Genomic DNA, 19,132 nt, shown 5'->3' with positions numbered 1-19,132 from the left:
GGGTTATTTTTCCGGATTGACACGCAGAGATACAATATAACGTCCCCAATGAAAGCATGAGACTTCATAGAAAAAAATGAGAAGAAGCTAAAAAAACTGACGACAAGGAATCAGAAGAAAGATCTCGAGAGGAACAAAGCCAATCACCACAAGCAGAATCAGATACAGAGCCAGGAGAACAAGAGGCAATAGAGCCAAGATGTACTAGAAACATGATGAAGAAAAAACAAAAGGATAGTAATTCAAATCAAGATGTCTAGAAAACAATTGAAGATTTTATCAGTAAACGTAAATGGCCTAAACTCACCCCAAAAGCGAAAAAAGATCTTTCTACAACTGCAGAAACAAAAATCTGATTTTATATGCATCCAAGAAACGCATGTGAAAAGAAAGGATTTGAAATTATTAGAATGGCCAAGATTAGGAAAACTATTTGCGGCTTCAGACGTGAGCATAAAGAAGAAAGAAGTAGCCATTTATATTAAGAAGGAATGGGAGCCCTCCCTGATCTTTGCCTCAGAGGATGGAAGGATAGTAATGGTGGAAATTCAAAGAGAATCTAAGAAATTCCTAATAGTCAATATTTATGCACCAAATGGAAATCAAGAAAAATTTTATAAACAATTGCAGCAAGAATTGGCAAATAAAGAGTATGATCATTACTGCGTAATTGGAGATTACAATGCTGTCTTTGACAAAGAACTAGACATAAAAACAGAAAAACCAAGTAAAAAGAAGAGAAGCACGATTCCAAGAAATTTTTTACAATTAGCAGAAGAATTAAACATCGTGGATGCATGGAGAACATGCAATCCAAAGACAAGGGATTATACTTTCTACTCCAACAGGCATAAATCGTGGTCAAGGATTGATACATGTTGGATATCAACAAACCTAATGAAAGAATTGGAACAAATACATATTCTACCCAACACATTTGCAGACCATAACCCAATTTTGTTACAAATAGGAAGCAGAACAAGAGAATTTACTTGGAAGTTGAATATACATTTAAAAAATGAAGAATTTAAGAAACAAGTAAAAGAAGATAGGGACTTTTTCTTTAAACAGAATATAAGACCAGACATCTCAATGTTTATGGTATGGGAGGCAAGTAAGGCTTTTTTTAGAGGAATAGCCATAAGATTTGCAGTAAAACAAAAAAGAGAAAGAAAAAATACGAGACTCTGGAAAGTAGACTAGCCAGAGAGGAGAGGCAGCTGAAACAAAACCCAACAAACAAAGAACTGATAGAGAAGATAAAAAGTATACAACATCAGATAAATATATTGCTCACCGAAGAAACCGCAAAGAAGTTTAAATTTGCAAAGCAAATTTTTTTCGAGAATGCAAATAAACTGGGAAGATGGTTAGCATATAAATTAAGGAAAGAGAAGAAGACAACAATCCGAACTTTGAAAGATGACAAGGGAATAGAAAAATTCAAACAGGAAGAAATAAAAAAATCGCTGAAGATTTTTATAGGAAGCTATATGAGAAAAAAGAAGTGGATAGAGGAGCCCAGGAAGAATATATATTAAAGCACAACAAAATGAAATTGACCAAAGAGCAAATTCAGTCCTTAAATGAACCTATAACACATGCAGAAATTATAGAAGCCCTTAAAAAACAAAAAATGGCAAAGCACCAGGTCCGGATGGGCTACCAGCGGAATACTACAAAGAAATGGAAGAGGTGCTAGTCCAGCCATTCAAAAAGCTGCTAGAATGTATTGAAGAAGAAGGGAAAATACCAGCAACATGGACTGAAGCGACAATTTCTCTTATACATAAGGAAAACACGGAAGGTAAAGAAATACAAAACTATAGGCTGATTTCATTGTTGAATGTGGATTACAAAATATATGTGACTATCTTGGCAACTACATTGAAAAGAATTTTAATCCACCTGATACATCAAGATCAATCTGGGTTCCTACCAAAAAGGCAGATGAAGAATAATATAAGAATAGTTCTAAATTCCTTGGAATATTACGAAGCACACCCGGAGAAACAGATGGCCATGATATTCTTGGATGCAGAGAAAGCCTTTGACAACCTTGATTGGAATTTTCTGATATATACGTTGAAAACACTGCAGGTTGGAGAAAGATTTACGAAATTAATTAAAGCAATATACACTGAACAAAAGGCAAAAGTAAGAATTAACGGCGAGTTATCAAAAGAAATCCAAATACAGAAAGGTACTAGACAGGGGTGTCCACTGTCCCCACTCCTATTTATCCTGACTCTAGAAATACTAAATGAACAAATTAGAGATAAAAAGGAATTGAAAGGATTAAAAGTAAAAGGCCAAGTCTATAAACTGCAGGCTTTTGTGGATGATTTAGTCATTAACCATTGTATTCAATAAAAGCCTTGATGGCAACGTTAAAAATTTTTGGTGACATGGCAGGTATGAGAATAAATCAAAAGAAGACCAAAATACTTACTAAAAACATGAGGGAACAAGAACGACAGGAGTTAATAGAGAAGACGAACTTCCAAGAGGAAAAGAAAATTCGATATCTAGGAATACAAATTACAATGAAGACAAGCACATTGTTTAAAGATAACTACATGAAACTAATGAAGGAGATACAGAACAACTTGGAAAAATGGGACAAACTACAATTATCGCTGCTGGGGAGAATTGCGACGATCAAAATGAGCATCTTGCCAAAAATCTTATTTTTATTTCAGTCAATTCCTATTATACTAAAACAGTCCTTTTTAAAAAGAATTTAATAGGATAATCATGAGATTTATATGGCAAGGAAAAAAAACCAAGAATTAAAATTAAGACAATGCAAGATGATAAGCAGAGGGGCGGCTTTGGTCTTCCAGATTGGGTTCTGTATTATAGATCTTGTACCTTAGATTGGATAAAAGAATGGATAACTCTAGAAAACGATAGATTAGCTTGGAAGGACATGATTTGCAACTAGGCTGGCATGCTTACTTATGGTATAAAAAGGATAAAGAACAAAAGAATTTCAACTCACATATGATAAGAAGAGCTTTACTGGGAATGTGGAGAAAAATTGTACAACAAATTTATTATAAAATACCTGTATGGGTGTCACCGATAGAGGCTTTTACTCAACCCAGGTTTATGACAAAAGCAAACTTTTTAAGATATCAAGATCTATTAAAAAAGGATGGTGAATTAAAATCTAAAGAAGAGCTAGAGTCACAGTATATATTGATTGGTGGCCTAGAGCACAGTTAGAATCTAGATATACAAAAGATAAGATAGAAGGCTTCTACTCAGAGCAAACGATTTTTGATAAACTTTTATTAGGTTCAAAAGAACAAATTGTTAAGAAAATGTATAATTACATGTTGGAAATTAAGATGCAAGATGAAATGGTTAAGGAATGTATGATTAAGTGGGCACAAAATATAGGGCATAATATTGATATCGATCAATGGCTGAAAATATGGCAAAATAACATAAAGCTTACAAGATCGGTGAACTTTAAAGAGAATATATATAAGATGTTTTATAGGTGGCACATGACCCCAGAAAAATGGTCAAAAATGTATATAGATGTATCAAATAAGTGTTGGAAATGTGAAACACAAGTGGGGAGCTATTATCATATGTGGTGGTCATGTGGAGTAGCGAAACAATATTGGAAAAGAGTGCATGCTATGTTGGAACAAATATTGCTCTGTAAGGTGCCATTAACCCCAGAACTGTTTTTATTGAGTATGATACCTGAAAATATAGATAAGTCAAAGGATTATATAGTTATATACATAGTTACGGCAGCCAGAATTCTATATGCTAAAAATTGGAAAAGACCAACAGTACCGAAACAAGAAGATCTTATTGAAAAGATACAGGAAATAGCCGAAATGGACATTTTAACAGAAGTCATGAAGGACTATCCCTTGCAAAAGGCAACAGAAAGATGGGATCTATTTAACAAGTGGACTGAATCAACAGGCAACTTATGAATAGCATACATTGAAATGAGAACTCAATCTAGAAGGCAGAAAAGAGTAAACAGAATAACTTAAAATCTTGATATGGCAATAGGTACAGAATGGATGGAAATATGTTATTGTCTCCCCTCTTCCTCATCAATTCCAGTTCCATTTTCCTTTCTGTCATCCCTTATATAAAAAAATTAAATTAAAGAAAAAAAAGGGCAGTGGTCCCCAACCTTGGGCCTCCAGATGTTCTTGGACTTCAACTCCCAGAAATCCTGGCCAGCAGAGGGGGTGGTGAAGGCTTCTAGGAGTTGTAGTCTAATAATATCTGGAGGCCCAAGGTTGGGGACCACTGCTCTAGGGCATTCCCCTCTGATGCCACGTAGATTGCCACATGGTAAATGTGGTGGGCATAACACCACTCCCATAGTTGGACAGCTAGATAAAGAAGGAAGAGAGAATGAGTGCCCCCCATTTGTTGATATAGAACACAGCCGTCATGTTGTCTGAAGCCACCTGAACAACACAGCCTCCAATTAGCCATTCAAATGCTCAGAAAGCCTTGACGACTGTGAGCAGCTCCAGGAGACTGATGTGAAGTCGAACCTCACTTGTGAACCATAGACCATGAACAGTTATGTTTCCACAGTGCACAGCCCAGCCGGTCGGACTGGGATCCGTGGTTAGTTGGTTCGACAGAGCAAGAGGGCCGAACAATCCCACCAGGAGATTCGAGGGATGTCCCCACCAGGTCAACTGGGAAGCCAGCTCGATGGTGACCTCAAGTAATTTGGAAGGGGGGTCGACTATCGCGTTGAAGAGGGATAGGTACCACACCTGTAAGGATCTCATTTTCAGGCGGGCATGCTGGACTACTGCATGTGGTTGATGCCATGAGGCCTAACAGACACTGAGTCTGATAGGCCGATATCAAGGCCCCAGGGACAAAAAAATTTTAACATGAACTTTACTATCTTTACTATCCTGTCCTCTGGCAGATAGGCTCAGCCTAGTGAGGAGTCAAGCACTATCCTGATGTAAGACAACTGTTGTGTAGATTGTAGGCTAGACTTCTCCAGACTAACTAGAAGACCTAGGGCAGATGAAAAAGAGGGTCAATGCCGTCTCTCGCTCAGCCTGGACTTGAGATGCCACCACCAGCAGCCAATTGTCCAGATAATGAAATACAGTGATGCTGTGCAGGCGGAGATGAGCTGCCACAGGGGCTAAGCACTTTGTGAACACTTGTGGGGCAGTTGACAACCCAAAGAGGAGGGTCTTGAATTCATAGATCACTACCTTGATAGAGAATCTGAGAAAACGGCGATGATCCAGGTGAATGCTGATGTGAAAGTAGGTGTCCTTGATGTCTATGATCATGAACCAATCATCTCGTCTCAGCATCTGGGTGGTACCCTTGAGGGAGATTATATGGAATTGCTGAGTAGTGATAAAAGAGTTGAGGTGACAGAGGTCTAAGATGGGACACAGAGCCCCACCCTTCTTCAGGATTGTGAAGTACTGGGAATAGAAGCTGAGTGTTACATCCAGGTTGTGAACCTGCATTATGCCATTTTTCTGAAGTAAAGAACATAATTTATCTTCCAAAGGAGGAGAGGGATTTGTGGTTTTGAGTAGTTCCGTCACGGGAAGAGCATCGAACTCAATGCCATAGCCAGTGGCTATGATGGTGAGCACCCAGGAGTCTGTGGTGATACCCCACCAGACATTGAAAAAGGGGTTGAGAAGAATAGAAAATCTACGACTGCTGGTGGATGAAAAAGGTGAAAGGTTCTGCCGGGCCTTGCAATCCAGGCAACATGTTTGTTGTCATGGGCGCTGCCTACCTGCCTGTTAGCAGAAGGATATAGGTGGAAGAGCTGAAGCTTATGGTCTTTGCTGGTCTTGAGAGGGCCTAAAAGTGTATGGGCAGCACCAGGCACTTCGAGGGCGATATTGCTGGCTGGTGTATGATCTGGCTGTTTTCCTCAGCTCCAGCAAATTCTCGAGGATCTTGTTCATCTTCTCATCAAACAAACTAAGCCTGTCAAAGGAAGATCTTCAACCTAGCATTCTCTGAAATGCCAGTGGACTGCAACCAGGAATGGTGGCACAAGGTGACTGCTGTGGCTACCTGCTTAGAAACAGCATTTACAATGTGCCGCACCACTACAGGCTCCTGATGAGCCAACCCCATAGGTTCCTGGTAGTGACAAGAAGTTCGTGTTTTCACCGTGTGTCTTGTACAGGTTTTCCACCCTCCTGGGAATCTGATGGTCTGTAGACGGTTTGTCCCAAGACTCACTACCAAGCTTCAACAGGGCTGAAATAAAAGCGAGACAAAGAGGAGGTCCTGAGTAATAACCTTGTACACCTTGTACACCTCTTCTGATACTGGCTGATCAACTGATAAAGTCCATCAGCTTTGCAATTCTCAGAATTAACTGCGAGTATGAAGAGTAGTCTTCCAACAGGGCCGGAGGGTGGTTCTCTGATACATCTGAGACCGGAGTGGGGACAACGAGGGTAAATCCTTTTGCGAGTCAACCTCAGAGGCTTCTGAGTCAGTATCAAGGGTAACAGGAACATGCTCCAGAGTTGGTGACAGATTGCTTTGAAGAGGCACCAGCCAGTAGCCTTAGCATGACAGTCTTTCTGTTTTTCTACCACAGGCATTCACAGGTCTGGGGAAGGCCAATAATGAAGTTCTGGCTCTACCCAAGAAGGGTGGGACGGCACCACCGGTGGGTACCGAAACCTCTTCACTTCAGGAGGAGACAGGTAATCCTCCAGCGTGGGTCTTTTCCGATAGGCCTGCGGCGGAGGGCCAAGATGGTATTCCTCCTTGGAGTACAGATATCAGTTGGCATACACTCAATACCATAGTGGCGAGGGTGACTGCAACGGGGAAAGCCATCTGATCATAAGACAACCTGTGCCGGTAACAAGGGTTGAGCTTGTATGTCCTAGAATAGTAGCGAGGATTGAGACTGAAACCCTTGGGTTCGTAAAAATGAGGGTGCTCATAGAGGACATCTCCTCTGAAAGTCCTGGTTATGGTAGTAGGCATCGGGCGGCACAGGGCGATACCGGCGGACTTCGGGATCAGCAGCAGGCTCCAAATGATGGGTCTTTTGCTTCTTTTTCCTAGGAACCTCCACTGGCACTAACTCCAGGGGCGAAACTGAGGTCTGCCCCAACATTGAGCCCAGATAAGAAGAGAGGCTAACTTGCACCAACTGTATGACCTCGGCCGAGGTATGCTTCTGTTCAGGTGACTGACTAAACTGCAGGGATGATGCAGCCTCCAGATTGGGGGCAGGACATCCTCATCCCCTGAAGGAATGCTAAAGCATACCAACTCCCGCTGGAATGTATCAGTGGCCAGCAGCAACAGTGTGGTCTTTTCTGCTATGCGCCCAGGCTTCTGCGGATTCTTTTTTCTTTGGCATAGAGGCTTCGGTGTCAACCTCGAGCCTGAGGAGGAAGCCTGGAGTTTTGAAACCATTTTAGGTCCTTTCAGGGCCTTAGGAGGAGGTGAAAGAGCCTGAGATTGGAGAATGCTCTGCAGCTTGGACAGATTCTATGGGGGCCCCTTGAGATGGAGACAGGGACTTCTCCCACAAAAAGGAACAGAGATGCTGAAGTTTCAACTTAAGAGCCGGCTTCGTAAAGCTTTTACAAATCACACAGAGAGCCAGCTGATGTTTCTCCCCTAAGCAAAACAGTGGGAATGCCTGTCTGAGAGGGCTATTTTGTTGGAGCAGGGGTCACACCTCCTGAAGAAGCCTGGAGCAGCATAAACAAAGTTACGGCTCTCTCACACAAACAAGTAACAGCCTGGGGTTTTTGTTTGTTTTTTAAACTCACAGGAAGAAGAATACAGTGGTGCCTCGCTTAACAATGTTAATTGGTTAAAAAAAAACCCATCACTATGGGAAAACATCGCTAAGTGAAACACCATTTCCCATAGGAATGCATTGAAAACCGGATAATCCGTTCCAATGGGAACGGATTACCGTCCTTAAGCGAAAATCACCATAGGAAACATCACTAAGCTAAATGCGGTTCCCCCATTGGAATGCACTGAAGCCTATTCAATGCATTTCAATGGTTTTGACAGGTCCGTTTTTGCTATTTTTAAAGTGTCTTAAAATGTTCAAAAACTGTTTTAAATGCTTGGAATCGTTAGTGCACCTTGTAAAACCTTTGCAGAATTAATTTGGCTTTGTTCTGACTCTTCGTTAATTTTTGGTGAATTCCTCCCCCCATTGGAATGCATTGAATTGTAGGTTTGACAGCTGTAGTCTATTGACCTTGCGAAAGTCCTTGGTACGCGACACATAATAAGCCAGGGCTCTTCTCACATCCAAAGAGTGGAGCATGCGCTCAACATCAGATGTAGGACTTGGAAATAATGTAGGTAATATCAGAGGTTGGTTGACATGAAACTCGGATACAACCTTTGGCAGAAAAGAAACATCAATATACAGCACAACCTTGTCCTTGAATAATTGTAGGTATGGTGTATCAGACCGAAGTGCTGCCAACTCACTTGCTCTGCGTGCTGAGATGATAGCAACTAGGAATAAAGTCTTAAATGACAGAAGACGGATGTCACAGGATGACATGGGCTCCAAAGGTTGACGGGTAAACAAGTGTAGAACCACCTGAAGAGACCACTGCAGAACAGGATGCTTGATAAGTGGTCTCATGTTGGAAAGATCTTTAAGGAAGGCCTTAAGAATTGGGTGAGAGAAAGGTCTTGATGATTCAGGGTCATGAGGCTGAAAAGAGACAATAGCCGAAATGTAGACTTTCAAAGTAGACAGGGACAAGCCAAAGTCAAATAAGCATTGTAGATATTGAAGAAGGGTGGTTGAGGATTCAGAAGAAGTTGGCAAACGGTGAATCAGGAAATTTCTCCATTTGTATTTACAGAGAAGGGTAGCGAATGGTTTCCTAGCCTTCTCGATGACCTCTTGCATTGATGGGAAATCCTCCAAGCTGTCAGGTGAAGTGACTCCAGATCTGGATGGAGGATGTTCCCAGCATCCTGAGTGAGCAGGTGTGGGAGAAGCGGCAGCTTGATCATGTCTATCACCATCAACATTAGGGTGGAAAACCATGATTGACGAGGCCAGTATGGAACAATGAAGATTGCCTCTGCCTTCATCTGGAGTGCTCTGATCCTTTTGAATGATTGGAATTGGTGGAAACAGGTAAAGGAGGCCTGTCTTCCACTGGATCATGAAAGCATCTCCTAGTGATTCCTTGTCTCCTCTGGCATGAGAGGCATACTTGATGCATTTCCTGTTGGTAAGGGTAGCAAACATGTCCACTGTTGGTTTCCCCCATCTGTGGCATAGACTGAGAAAGACCTCGTTGTCCAGCTCCCACTCGTGAGTCTAGCCATGAAGACGACTCAGTTTGTCTGCCAACTCATTGTCTGTTGTGGCAACATGGATGGCTACAGGGAAGATCTGATGTTGACAACACCATTCCCATAGATGAACTGCCAGAAAAAGTAGAGACATGAATCGAGTCCTTCCTTGCTTGTTTATGTAATACAAGGTCGTGGTGTTGTCTGTGATGAGTTGCACACCACGACCCTGTATCAGAGGAAGGAAAGCTCTGAAGGCCTTTATCACAGCTAGCAGTTCTAGATGACTGATGTGGAAGGTGGATTCCTGAGCCGACCATAGAGCATGGATCTGATGTTCCCTACAATGGGCCCCACAGCCTGTGGGGCTCGCATCCGTCGTGACCTGACATGTAAGTTGCAGGGGTAGAAAGGGTCTGCCGAGTGACAGATGTGGCAGAAATGCCCACTGTCGTGCTAGCTCTGGTGTGACCAGCAAGTGTTTCTGCTGATTGTCTTGAAGGGGATCGAAGAAGGCAAGAAGCCATGACTGAAGCGAACATGTCTTTAGACAAGCATGAGATACTGCACAGGTTGTTGAATCCGTCACTCTTAGAAGACCCCATATTTTGATGTAAGAGACCCACAATTAAATTTTTGTCTTGGAATATTGCGGGCTGGCAGGCGAAGGCACCCATCTCCATGTCAAGGATCCTGGCAATTTTGATATTATACTACTACAAGGAACGTGGACTTTAAATATTTATTTATTTATTTATTGGACTTATATACCGCCCCATAGCGCTACAAGCGCTCTCCGGGCAGTTTACAATTTTTAATTATACAGGCTACACATTGCCCCCCCAGCAAGCTGGGTACTCATTTTACCGACCTCGGAAGGATGGAAGGCTGAGTCAACCTTGAGCCGGCTACCTGGGATTTGAACCCCAGGTCATGAGCACAGTTTTAGCTGCAGTACAGCATTTTAACCACTTTTTATGGCTACATGGCATATTCCTTTAATGCTTCTCCCGGTGATAGAGGAGGGCAACCTAAGGGTGGTATAGTCACTCTCGTATCAACAAAGCTACAGACAACAGTAGTGGCACAGGATTTTTCCAACAGGATAGCTTCTGCCTTGATGTTCAAAATTCCCACGTGTTTGTTACTGTTTATCAATGTTTATATTCTTCCGCAACAATCTCATATGATGATATATGACTTGTGGGTTAACTTAGAGGACTATATTGATTATTTAATATTATTGTATCCTGATGCTTCTATAATAGTCACTGGGGATTGCAATGCCATGATAGGTACTAATGATGAGACACTTTCTGCATGGTTCAATATGGCCTTCCCAGAACCTACTCTACATCTCCACCTCTATCACAGGCAATTTAAAGATTGTGGCTGAAACTATGCTGGCCCACACTTAATGCATATAATAATTTTGGTTTAGCCCTTTTAAACCGATGTACAATTGGAGACAGACCAGGTGAATTTGCCTTTACCTCTTTAGCAAATGCTTCTACAATAGATTGTTTTGATCTCAAGGGACTTGATGGATCAAATAATGACTTTAAGGTAGTATATTGAGAGAACAGAATCTGCCTAGAATTCCAGCAGATTAATTCACGCTTAAGAAGAAGTATAAAGCTCTGGTTAAAAGTAAAAAGCTCCAAGCACAGAGACCTGGCAATGTTTGATAACTGCATCCAATCTGAGGGATTCAGCCTCCTTCTGGAATATAGTGACAAAGGGAACACTAACTCACACCCCCAAACAAGATTTCTATATATTGCCTAGCATATGGGAAGAATAGTTTCAAAGAATTTACTTTAAGTTATCATAATGATTTTGATTATTTACCTGAATGGCCCCCAGTTGTTCCTAGGCAAATCTTAATGTTAATTGAGCAACTCAAACTGGGTGAGGCTCCTGGAACTGACTATATTCCACCTAACTTAATAAAGTCCAACTGAGTGTTGGGCTCCAGTATTACCCTCTTTATTCACTTGGATTGATAAAACAGCATGTTTTCCCAAGGACTGGGGCCTAGACATCATTGTCCCAATATACAAAAGAGGAAATAGAGGGGATCCAGCTATCAACCAGTAAGTCTATTAAACACCATTAGCAAACTATACGCAAGGCATTTATTAGGTAAATTACAAGATAGGCTGCTTGAGGAGAATATACTTGCAGAGGAACAAGACAGATTTAGGTTGGGAAGATCCACCACAGATCAGGGTCTTATTTTACACTATCTGGCATGCAAGTACTCCTCCCCTAAATGCGGTGCCCTATATGCAGCCTTTATAGACTTTAAATCTGCATTTAACCTCATACCAAGAAAAAGCCTGTGTTCTTAATTCGAGACCACAAGTATTGATAAATGGCTTCTCTTGTTGATGCAGCACCTTCATGAAAATACACATTTGCAGGTTCTATGCAACTCAGCTGGGATCTTATTCAACCAAGTCCCTGTGCTTAATGGAATGAGACAAGGATACATTGGAAACTTAAGTAACCCCAACTTTCATCAACCTAAGCTTCCCTCTCACCCAGTGTGAATCCAACTTTATGCTGATGATGCTGTTTTATAGTCAACAACATGTGTAGGCTTTAGAAGACTTTTGAGAACCTTCTCCTACTGTAATAAAGAACAATTAATAATTAACTATGCCAAAACCAAGATTATGGTTGTTAGAAGGAGAATAAAGCATAAATGGTCTCTAAATGGACACCCTATAGAGCAAGTACGATGCTACAAATATCTTGGCGTAGTCTTTCATTCTTCAGGATCCTGGCTTACACATATAAACCATGCAGCAATAAGTGCCCAGAAAAATACTATGGCACTAACCAGATTTTTCCTTACTGATGGGGGTAAATATGTTCCATCACTGATATAAGTTTTTAAGGCTAGGATTATTTCACAAATGCTTTAAGCCCCTCAACTGCCTATGCTAATTTATGACCTCTGGAGATTGTTCACACCAAATTTGTGAGAGCCATCCTGGGAGTTCCACCTTGCACTTCCAATGAGGCTCTTCACTTAGAGGTCAGGTTGTTGTTGTTGTTGTTTAGGCATTTAGCCATGTCCAACTCTTCGTGACCCCATGGACCATGATCTAAACCTAGGATGGCACGCCTTACTATGGCATCAAAAAGCAAAGGACAATAAACAATTTAAAAATAATCTGATAAGGAAAGCTTTGAACTGCATATGGACTAAGATCTGGGAAGAAAATTACCAAAAGGTTCCTGAATGGGTCTCACCAACGGAAACATTCACACAACCGATATTAATGGAAAATGTGGTCAAGTAGACCAGATAGGCGGGGTATGTATAAATAAATAAATAAATAAATAAATAAATAAATAAATAAATAAATAAATAAATAAATAAATAAATAAATAAATAAATAAATAAATAAATAAATAAAAGAAGAAGAAGAAGAAACTCTTGAGATATAGAGATTTGCAGCTCTACATCTTCTTTCCAACAGCAGTGGATGCCGTTGCACCCCTTGAGCACTGTCTGGGGGCTGTAATGCAGTGGATGCAGGAGAATGGACTGAGGCTGAACGTGGAGAAGATGCCGATTTTGAGGGTGGTCACCACTCCTATTAGTGGTTTGGGAAACTCCCTCTCTTTGGGGGGGCAACTCTCATCATAAAGAGTGTGGTCTGGCACTTGGGGTCCATTTTTACCCAGTGCTTACCATGGAGTTCCAGGTAGCATCCGTGGTCTGCACCACCCATTTAGATCTTTGGTGGATTGCTGCGCTCCTATCTTGATCTTGGGGAGCTCACCACTCCGATTGCAATAGCGATCGCAAAAAAACTCACCGTAAAGCGATATCGACATCATGCTGGGTAAGCGCCAAGCAGGGTGCCACTGTACACTCATTGTTACACTGTCAGGGACAAGTGCCAATGAAATGTGACAGAATTGTGACAAGACTCTTACCTTTTGTTCCAGGGGGCTGCAAATTGTCACCAGTCAGTGAACACCAACCAACAGGAAATATGTCACGAGAGTCATAGCGACACCAGTAATCAAAGGCTCCCCTCCAACCGTCAAAAGTGATTAGGACTTCAGAGCCACGCACTTCACCAATTGTTGCTGGGCAGATGAAATGTGGGTTTTTCCTGTCTACAGCCTCCAGTTTCATCCCCATCTTAAAGAAGTTCTGAGAAGGAGATGGTGGCTCCTGGTGGAAGGAACCAGAAAAAGTAATATTATCAAGTCCCACTTATGTTATTTTGCAGCCCTCTTCTGCTGTAACTGATTTATCAGGCTCATTAGCCTCAGTTACTCAGTAAGCGTCCTGTAAAGAATTAGAATATGGAAACAGACAAACTGGTCTAGAGTTCAGAACCCTGTCAAAGCTTCAAAGTACAGGATTAGATACAGGACTGCCCTGTTTCCCTGAAAATGAGGCCTAACGTGAAAATAAGCCCTAGTATGATTTTTCAGGATGCTTGTCATATAATTGTTGTTGTTGTTTAGTCATTTAGTCATGTCCGACTCTTCGTGACCCCATGAACCAGAGCACGCCAGGCCCTCCTGTCTTTCAATGCCTCCCGGAGTTGGGTGAAATTCATGTTGGTAGCTTCAATGACACTGTCCAACCATCTCATCCTCTGTCGTCCCCGTCTCCTATTTCCTTCACACTTTCCTAACATCAGGGTCTTTTCCAGGGAGTCTTCTCTTCTCATGAGATGGCCAAAGTATTGGAGCCTCAGATTCAGGATCTGTCCTCCCAGTGAGCACTCAGGCTTGATTTCCTTTAGAATATATAGGTTTGTTCTCCTTGCAGTCCAGGGGACTCTCAAGAGCCTCCTCCAGCACCACAATTCAAAATCATCAATTCTTTGGCGGTCAGTTTCTTTATCATCCAGCTCTCACTTCCATACATCGCTACTGGAAAAACCATAGCTTTGACTACTCGGACTTTTGTTGGCAAGGTGATGTCTCTGCTTTTCAAGATGCTGTCAAGGTTTGTCATCACTTTCCTCCCAAGAAGCAGGTGTCTTTTAATTTTGTGGCTGCTGTCACCATCTGCAGTGATCATCGAGCCCAAGAAAGTAAAATCTGTCACTGCCTCCATATCTTCCCCTTCTATTTGTCAGGAGGTGATGGGATCAGTGGCCATGATGTTAGTTTTTTTTATGTTGAGCTTCAGACTGGTTTTTACACTCTCCTTTTTCACCCTCATTAAGAGGTTCTTTAATTCCTCCTCACTTTCTGCCATCAGAGTGGTATCATCTGCATATCTGAGCTTGTTGATATTTCTTCTGGAAATCTTGATTCCGGCTTGGGATTTGTCCAGTCTGGCCTTTCGCATAATGTATTCTGCATATGAGTTAAATAAGAGGGGGACAATATGCAGCCTTTTCGTACTCCTTTCCCAATTTTGAACCAATCAGTGTTTCCATATCCAGTTCTAACTGTTGTTTCATGTACCATGTATAGGTTTCTCAGGAGGGGGTCAGGCACTCCCATTTCTTTAAGGACTTAACATAATTTGCTGTGGTCCACACAGTCAAAGGCTTTTGCATAGTCAATGAAGCAGAAGTAGATGTTTTTCTGGAACTCTCTGGCTTTCTCCATAATCAAGCATATGTTAGCAATTTGGTCTCTAATTCCTCTGCCCTTTCGGAATCCAGCTTGTACTTCTGGGAGTTCTCAATCCACATACTGCTGAAGCCTGCCTTGGAGGATTTTGAGCATAACCTTGCTAGTGTGTGAAATGAGTTGGAGCATTCTTTGGCACTGCCCTTCTTTGGGATTGGGATTCTTTGACTGATCTTTTCCAGTCCTCTGGCCACTGCTGAGTTTTCCAGACATGCTGGCATATTGAATGTAGCACCTTAACAGTGTCGTCTTTTAAGATTTTAAATAGTTCAACAGGAATGCCATCACCTCCACTGGTCTTGTCGTTAGCCATGCTTTCTAAGGCCCACTTGACTTCACTCTCCAGGACATCTGGCTGTAATATAAGTCCTACCCCAAAAATAAGCCGTAGTTAAGTGAAAGCCCGCCGTCCACCATTGTGTAGCAACCAGAAGAAGATGACGTGACTGTATTTGAATAAACGTAGATTGTACATGGAAAAAATAAAGCATACCCTGAAAATAAGCCCTAATACATTTTTGGAGCAAAAAATTAATATAAGAACCTGTTTTATTTTCAGGGAAACAGCATTTTCTTTAAAATTTATTAACACTATATTCAGACAACATATAGTTTAATTTTCTGCTTTCAGCACATATGAGTAATTAATTGTACACAAAAGTTTAACCCAGGAGGTTACTAACCCCAATTTATTCAATTGAGGTTTTTACATCTAGATCAGATTAGGATGTGTGAAGTTCATGAAACAGTAACTGGAGACCCTTATAGAAAATAGGGAAGGTATATATGACAGATACACCAAGATTAAAAAACAAGTAGAAACCAGTTACATGTCCATATAGGAAATTTGACAGCTCTAGTTTCTGTGCAACAGCCTGTCCTTCAGGAATTCTTGTCATGGTGAGCTGTCAAGCTGATTCCTGTACTATCATTCCCATTCTCACTTTCATACATATCTTTTATTGGTAGTTGTGGCGGAATGCCCACGTCACTCCTGTCCATCATAAGGAGCTCATGTGCAGGAGCCTATGATAGGACAGGAGGGGCGGTGTTAGAATGACAGTTAGACAGCTAGAAAGAAAGGGTTAGGAGACTGAATTGGGAGTGAGGATATGGAATTGAGGGGGGGGAGAGAGGGGGGTATGTTATCCTTTTGCACAGCCAGCCCCCCCCTCAGCCCCCCACCACAGTGCTCTGTGACATACCCCTCGCTCTTCCCCCCTCCCCATTTGGGTCACAGGTACGCTGAGGGTTCCATATTTTAAATGTGGTAAGGGCTGGAAAGGAAATGAACCTCACCCTTTCTCTTGCTGTGGTTCTCGCAGAAAAGAGGGGCAAAGACGGGGCACTCTGTGGACATAAAGGGGTGATAGCCTCCTCCTCCTCCACTGCCACCATTTTCCCCCACCTTCAGCAAATGAATGAAGCCCTCCCTCCTTCGCTTGCTTTGCTGAGTCATTTGGGCCACAAAGGACCCCAACTGGCTTTCGGGAGGGATCTCTCCCCCCACTTACACACACCCTCCTTCCGCAACTGCTAATGGAGCCTTGCCTTGCAGCACCCTAAGCCTTGGCCCTACCTGGCATTTTGTTCTCATTAGCTCCTGCTTCTCAGCTGGTTGCTGCCTCTCAGCTGTTCGACCCAGCAAAGCAAGTGGAGGGAGGGCTGCATAGGCAACAGAACCACTCATTCATTCATCTGTTTTTACCTTCCCCCTTCCCACACACACAGACACACACATGCGTCTATGCAATGCCTAAACCACGAGAGCCAAAGGCTTGGCATTTCCTGCCGCAAGTGAGAACATGGCTGCTGCAGTGGAACAGGAGCACCATCCCTTAGCCCAGCACAGCACCCCTTGCTTCACTGCTGCCCAACCCCCTCCCTTGCCGTCTCCCCCTCTGGCTTTCTCAGCATGGCTGAGGAGGGAAGCGAGACACCCTGCCACTGAGGGCCATTGCCTGAGGAGCCACCCGACCCATTCCCTGCGCGGCAGCTCAAGAGCAGAGGACGAGGTGAGAAGACTCCTGCCGAGAAAGCAGAACACAACACCGCCAGCCCCCAAGGGAGACCGGGGAGAGGTTGAGGAAGGTGGGAGGGGAGAGTGGAGGGGGGGAGCGAGAGAAGAAAAGACAGGGAGGGAGGTGCCGCCACCGCGAGCACCATCTGCACCAGCGAGGCGCGAAGAAAGGCAGAGAGAGACACAGCAGATTGGATTACTTCTCGGCAGGCTCCGGAGGAGCGCATTCCACAATGCCGCGCCTGCCCGAGCCCAAGCCAGACCCCGCTCAAAGGTAGCATGCCTGAAACCTACATTTTATTATTAATAAAATGCTGCCCCTCCGCCCACCTCTCAGCTGGTTGCTGCCTCTCAGCTATTCAGTGCTCTGCTCACACACACCCCTTAGGAGTGTGCGCCAGGATCCAACAGAACAGCCGGACTGGTAAGAGCCTTTTTTCACCCATAGGAACACATTAATTATATTTCAATGCATTCCTATGGGAAACCGCACCTCGCAAGACAAAAATTTCGCAAGATGACATGACTCTCGGAATGAATTATTTTCATCTTGCAAGGCATCACTGTATTCTCAATTGGGGGCAAATCTAGTCAGATACTTGGAAAAATGGCTAGAGCAGGTAAAAGTCGAGTCTTTAGAAGACATGAAAAATATTATAGGGTTAGAACAATTTTATTTGGTTCTGACAGAATTGGGGTACCTAGTCAGAGATAAAAAGCCCAAGAATGTATAGGAGGCAAGTGAAACTGCTGACTATATTACAGATATAAAGAACCCCAAATTCTCTGAGGTGAAATTTGGCGGGAAAGGCTGGGATGACAGAAGGAAAGAACCCAGAGATTACCTCAAGAAAAATCAGACTCCTGGAAGCCATTTTAGAAGCAAGCCCCCAAAACTAAATCAACCGATATAAGAGCTATGAAGGGAAGGGAGACAAGTCCCCATATTTTGAACAAAGAGTCCCAAGAACCTGCTATGGGTGCAGGGAAAAAAGTCATTTAATTGCCCAGTGCCAGACCTCAAGAAATAGAGAGATTGGTCAGCAAAAAGGAGGGAGAAGTCAGCCCAAGAAAGTATACCGTGTACAACAAAAGAGAGCCACCGAGGCAGTGCAAATGGGCACCATGACCCCAGTAACTCCGAGAGCTTAACGTCAGGAACAACAACATCTTCCTTTAGGAAATGTTCTACAATGTTATTTTATTGAGAGTAACCAGGAGCTTCTTTGCTGTTCTGGTGAAGTTATTTATGCAAATGATACTAAATATCTGGCTTTAAGAGATTCATGCTCACAGGTGATATTGTGTCATCCTAATATAATCCCTCAAGAAAATATATTAAGAAATGAAAGCATCACAATTAAAGGAATTTGAACGGAGCTAATTACTTTACCAGTAGCTAAAATACAAATAAAATATGAAGGGTGGAATGGAATGTGGAAAATAGGTATTACAGATCAAATTCCTGCCCCATGCTTGATCGGGCTGGATCTCTCAGAGCATGTTACGAGTGTTTTGGTAACTACTCACTTCCAGAAAGAAGAAAGGGAAGCATCTGAGGAAAAATATGAACTCCATAATGAAATAATAGGAGGGAATGGAGCAAATGAGACAGCTGATGAGAATACTTTTAGAAAGGAACAAAAAGAAGATTCTACCTTAGAACAATGCTTTAAGATGGTTAGAGAAGGACCAATAACCCTTGAGAACCCTGAAAAGTACTTGATGGAGAAAGACCTATTATACAGAAAGGTCTTTTGTTGTTGTTTAGTTGTTTAGTCATGTCTGACTCTTTGTGACCCCATGGACCAGAGCACGCCAGGCCCTCCTGTCTTCCACTGCCTCCCAGAGCTGGGTCAAATTCATGTTGGTAGCTTCAATGACACTGTCCAACCATCTCATCCTCTGTCATCCCCTTCTCCTGCCTTCAGACTTTCCTAACATCAGGGTCTTTTCCAGAGAGTCTTCTCTTCTCATGAGATGGCCAAAGTATTGGAGCCTCAAATTCAGGATCTGTCCTTCCAGTGAGCACTCAGGCTTGATTTTCTTTAGAATATATAGGTTTGTTCTCCTTGCAGTCCAGGGGACTCTCAAGAGCCTCCTCCAGCACCACAATTCAAAAGCATCAATTCTTCGGCAGTCAGGTTTCTTTACAGTCCA

The 19,132-nt window shown here is 42.6% G+C and overlaps 1 protein-coding gene across 12 annotated transcripts in view; it reads right to left on the bottom strand.

Annotated features, from left to right (window-relative positions):
• Nucleotides 1-19,132, bottom strand: part of SCMH1 (Scm polycomb group protein homolog 1) — a 270,467-nt gene that overhangs the window by 126,017 nt on the left and 125,318 nt on the right. For all 12 annotated transcript variants that reach the window (XR_012081153.2, XR_013538465.1, XM_072980285.2 and 9 more), the window contains one exon: nucleotides 13,282-13,525. Coding sequence is in view for 10 of the 12 variants with exons in the window: in XM_072980285.2 (XP_072836386.1) it covers nucleotides 13,282-13,525 (244 nt within the window). In the remaining 2 variants the exon portion in view is untranslated. The remainder of the gene's footprint in view (nucleotides 1-13,281; nucleotides 13,526-19,132) is intronic.

Source organism: Pogona vitticeps, chromosome 9 (assembly GCF_051106095.1).
Source record: "Pogona vitticeps strain Pit_001003342236 chromosome 9, PviZW2.1, whole genome shotgun sequence".
NCBI classification, from domain to species: Eukaryota; Metazoa; Chordata; class Lepidosauria; order Squamata; family Agamidae; genus Pogona; species Pogona vitticeps.
Note: the sequence above shows the minus strand (reverse complement) of the source record. Positions and strands in the feature narration are given on the sequence as shown.